The following is a 3652-nucleotide window of genomic DNA, read 5'->3' as shown; positions in this document are numbered from 1 at the left end:
AGTCAAACGATGATGACTTTGACTTATTTGGAGATGATGATGAAGATATGGAAGCAGCCAAGAAAGCTATGGAAGCAAAGAAGAAGGCATTACAAGATAAGAAAGCAAAAGAAAAGCCAGCAAGCAAATCTTCTCTTGTTTTGGATATCAAGCCATCATCATTAGATGTTGACTTAGATGCTGTGGCTAAAATGATCAGAGCATTAAAAATTGAAGGTGTTGAATTCTCAGAGGGTGAAAAGAAAGTTCCTGTAGCTTTTGGTCTTTTCAAATTACAAATGGGTGCAACTATTATTGATGATTTAGTCAATACTCAAGACATTGTTGATTCAATTGAGACTCTCGGTATGACTGATGAACAGAAGAAGAAGTTCTCTGAGAAGGATGATGCATGTGGTGATGATGATGAAGAAGAGGAAGAGTATGGACTTGTCCAATCTTGTGAGATTGTCAGTTTCAATAAGCTTTAAGAGTTTTGAGATTTAATTTAGCTAAAATAGCTAGCTAGTATTTAACCTAATACACGACTCCTTTCTAGTTATTTTTTTTTCTTTGACATTTTCAGTCTGTATTACTTATTCTAATAATTTCTCGTCTTGAATATAATAGAGAATAACATTAATATCTTCCAATTTGGAATTTTAGTCTAATTATCTTTGATTTGTGTCCAATCAGTGATTCTTGTATTTTTTTTTCATTTGCTCCCCCAATTTTGCATGGCTTAATAATATTATTAGTGAGAATAATTGGCGCCATCAACAAATGCCGGCAATAATATTCCTTAAAAGAGTTGTCTTGAATCATTCCCGCCAAAGTAAAACCAATAAATATTATTCGATTATTGACTGAATAAAAGAAAATTATTAATAAGGAATTGGATCGAGCAGGATAGTCAACATAATTAGTCAGGAGAGAAAGAGATTTAGTAGAAACGGGTATTTTTTTGACTTTGGAGAGATGAGGTCTACAGAGCAAGTTAAGCTCATAGGTAAATTAGCATCTTCTGAGCATACTTCAACAGCAGAGAAACGATCTAGGATATTGAGTCATGCACCACACTGGANAAAGTATGAATTAGCTGGCGCACTTCCTGTTGGTTCTTCAGTANAATTAATGGCATTACATAATCAATCGCTTTTGGTAAGAAGCCAGTTATTAAGCTCAGACAAACAATTGCGCCAATTAGTTTTGAATTGTTTAGGCATAACACCAGATTTAGAACCAGCTCAGTATATTCTTACTATGATTTATGAACTTGTAAGAGATGATGCTGGGCAATATCACGGTTTTGTGGAAACTACCAAAGGAATTCCAATTTTTGAAAAGTTTATGCAATTTTTAGAACGTCCCAAAGTTGATAGTTACCTTTCTGATAAACTCTTATTCTTCTTGTCTGGCTTAATTAGCCATTCCAATGATGGGGCTTACACAAAAGAGAACATTACAGAACTTATTGATCATTTATTTAAAACACCAGAAAATAGAAGAAGTCTTTCAGGAGCCAGTCAAGATGATTCTTCATCATCCTCTATAGCATCAAGTTCTAATGTTAACAGAATGGAAAGCTCTTATTCTACTTTAAATGGAGGCTACTGTTCTGTTATAGGTGCATTGGATGTTCTTGGAAATTTAGTAAAAGTTGACTCATATAGAATGCTTGTTTTATCTCATCCAAATGTTGTTGAATTCATTTCCTCAAATCTATCATCAAGCTCACCTACATCCCATATATACAAAGCATGTGTTATTGTATGGTTACTTTCTTTTAATGAAGAAACTGTTCCTATTCTAGTTTCAAGAGACCTTATTAGACAGATTGCTAATACTATTATTGATTGTAGATCTGAAAAAGTTGTTAGAGTTACTCTTAATTTACTTAAGAATGTTATGAACAATGATGCAGCTATTGAGAGTATAATTGATTTGGGATTATTACAATATCTTACTATTTTAGAATATGAAAAATGGCTAGACCCTGAAATCTACGAAGAAATTCGTCAAGGACAAATAATGATCGACCAAAAACTCAAACAGTTCTCAAATTTTGACAGATATTGCATTGAACTTGAAAAGAAAAAATTCAAGTGGTCATTTTTACATACAGAGAAGTTCTGGCTTGAAAATGTTATGAATTTTGAATCTGATGAATTTGCTGCTATTAAAAAGCTTGCACACTTATTGAAGACTTCTGATGATCCTGTTACTCTTGCTGTTGCATGTTTTGATATTGGTGAATTTGCCAGACTCTATCCAATGGGTAAACAAATTCTTGGAAAGTTAAATGTTAAGGAGGTATTAATGACTCTTATGACTTCTCCAAATCGTGAAATTTCTAAAGAGGCTTTATTATCAATACAGAAGCTTATGCTTAATAAATGGAACCGAGCCAACATTGGCAGTAATTCTGGGTCTAATACAACAACCACAGTCAAATCCTAGATTAATAAGGAGTGGAAATAAAGATTAGAAATGCAAACTAAATTTAAAGAACAAAAATAACAAAACCATTTTGAAACATGTTTCCCCCCTCATCCTCCCTACGAATATAATCACTAATACTTGTATAAACGAATTTTAATTTGTGGAAATCATATTTATTTCCCAAAATATTATTTTAATAAACAGACCTTCATTTTACTAAAAACTTGACTTTTTTTAGTCTAGAATTATTTTAATTTTTATTTACTTTACAACTTGTGTTACCGCCAAAAACCTCTCAATATTTTAGTGCATGTCCACATGCAAAGTATACTTCTAATATTATGCCAAATGGGAATAATTGTTTGATATTACATGCATGTATGCATGCAGGCTCATGTGGATTCGAGTAGAAAATCACATGACATGACAATATAGGGCAAGGAATGACAGAAAAAAGTATTAACAAAGGAAAAATTAATAATAAAAATAAGAAAATGACATGAAGAAATTATAAATTTGCATGAATTAATGAAAATTTGGGAGAAAAAAAAATGCAAGAATTTGATTGGAATTAAGTGACAGTATGTCGATTAAAACTAATAGAGAACCCACAAAAACAAAAAAATGCACTTAAATAGTTGCGAGTCATATTGACAGATTACAAAGTTAATTCTGAGGAAAATAAATATTAATAAAAATATTATTATATTTTTGTTATTATTAAATTCAAAGTAATATTACTTAAAAGATTAAAAGTTATTAGGAAATACAGAATTACACAAGATATTACTAATTCCTCTAATTGTGTATGTAAAGAATTTCACAATTACTAACATTAATTAGAATTTATTTGAGTAATCAAAGAATAAATAAATACATATATTTAATATAATATATATTATATAAAGATACAAAATCGTTCAAAATAAAGATAAAAGATGGCTAAAGGAATGCAAAGTATTTCAAATAAAATCCTTGTAGATGGTTTAAATGAACAAATTACCAAAGGTATGTTAATTTCAAATATATAATATTAAATAATATTTACTAATTTTAATATTCTTAAAAGACCAACTTATAAGACACTGTGAAAAATTTGGAAATGTTGAGAATTGCCAATATATTCAAGTAATGAAACTTGCTATTATTACCTTTTCAGAAAAGGTGTTACAGATAATGCATTAAGATCACCACACGTTATTATGGGAAGAGAGGTTAATTGCAGATCATT

The 3652-nt window shown here is 30.2% G+C and overlaps 2 protein-coding genes across 2 annotated transcripts; both read left to right on the top strand.

Moving 5' to 3' along the window:
* The first annotated feature begins 47 nt into the window (after window positions 1-47).
* Chro.20423 (elongation factor 1 (EF-1)) lies at window positions 48-470 on the top strand. The annotated part of the gene is made up of 1 exon (XM_660244.1): window positions 48-470. The coding sequence occupies one exon, from the start codon at window positions 48-50 to the stop codon at window positions 468-470; it is 423 nt and encodes a 140-aa protein (XP_665336.1).
* Window positions 471-957: 487 nt separating this feature from the next.
* On the top strand, window positions 958-2439 carry Chro.20424 (vacuolar ATP synthase subunit h). Its single annotated transcript, XM_660243.1, has 1 exon — window positions 958-2439. The coding sequence occupies one exon, from the start codon at window positions 958-960 to the stop codon at window positions 2437-2439; it is 1482 nt and encodes a 493-aa protein (XP_665335.1).
* The last annotated feature ends 1213 nt before the right edge of the window (window positions 2440-3652 follow it).

The sequence above is a fragment of the Cryptosporidium hominis genome (assembly GCF_000006425.1).
Source record: "Cryptosporidium hominis TU502 chromosome 2 CHRO012125, whole genome shotgun sequence".
NCBI lineage: Eukaryota > Apicomplexa > Conoidasida > Eucoccidiorida > Cryptosporidiidae > Cryptosporidium > Cryptosporidium hominis.
The sequence above is the reverse complement of the archived record's forward strand: the minus strand, read 5'-3'. Positions and strand labels throughout refer to the sequence as shown.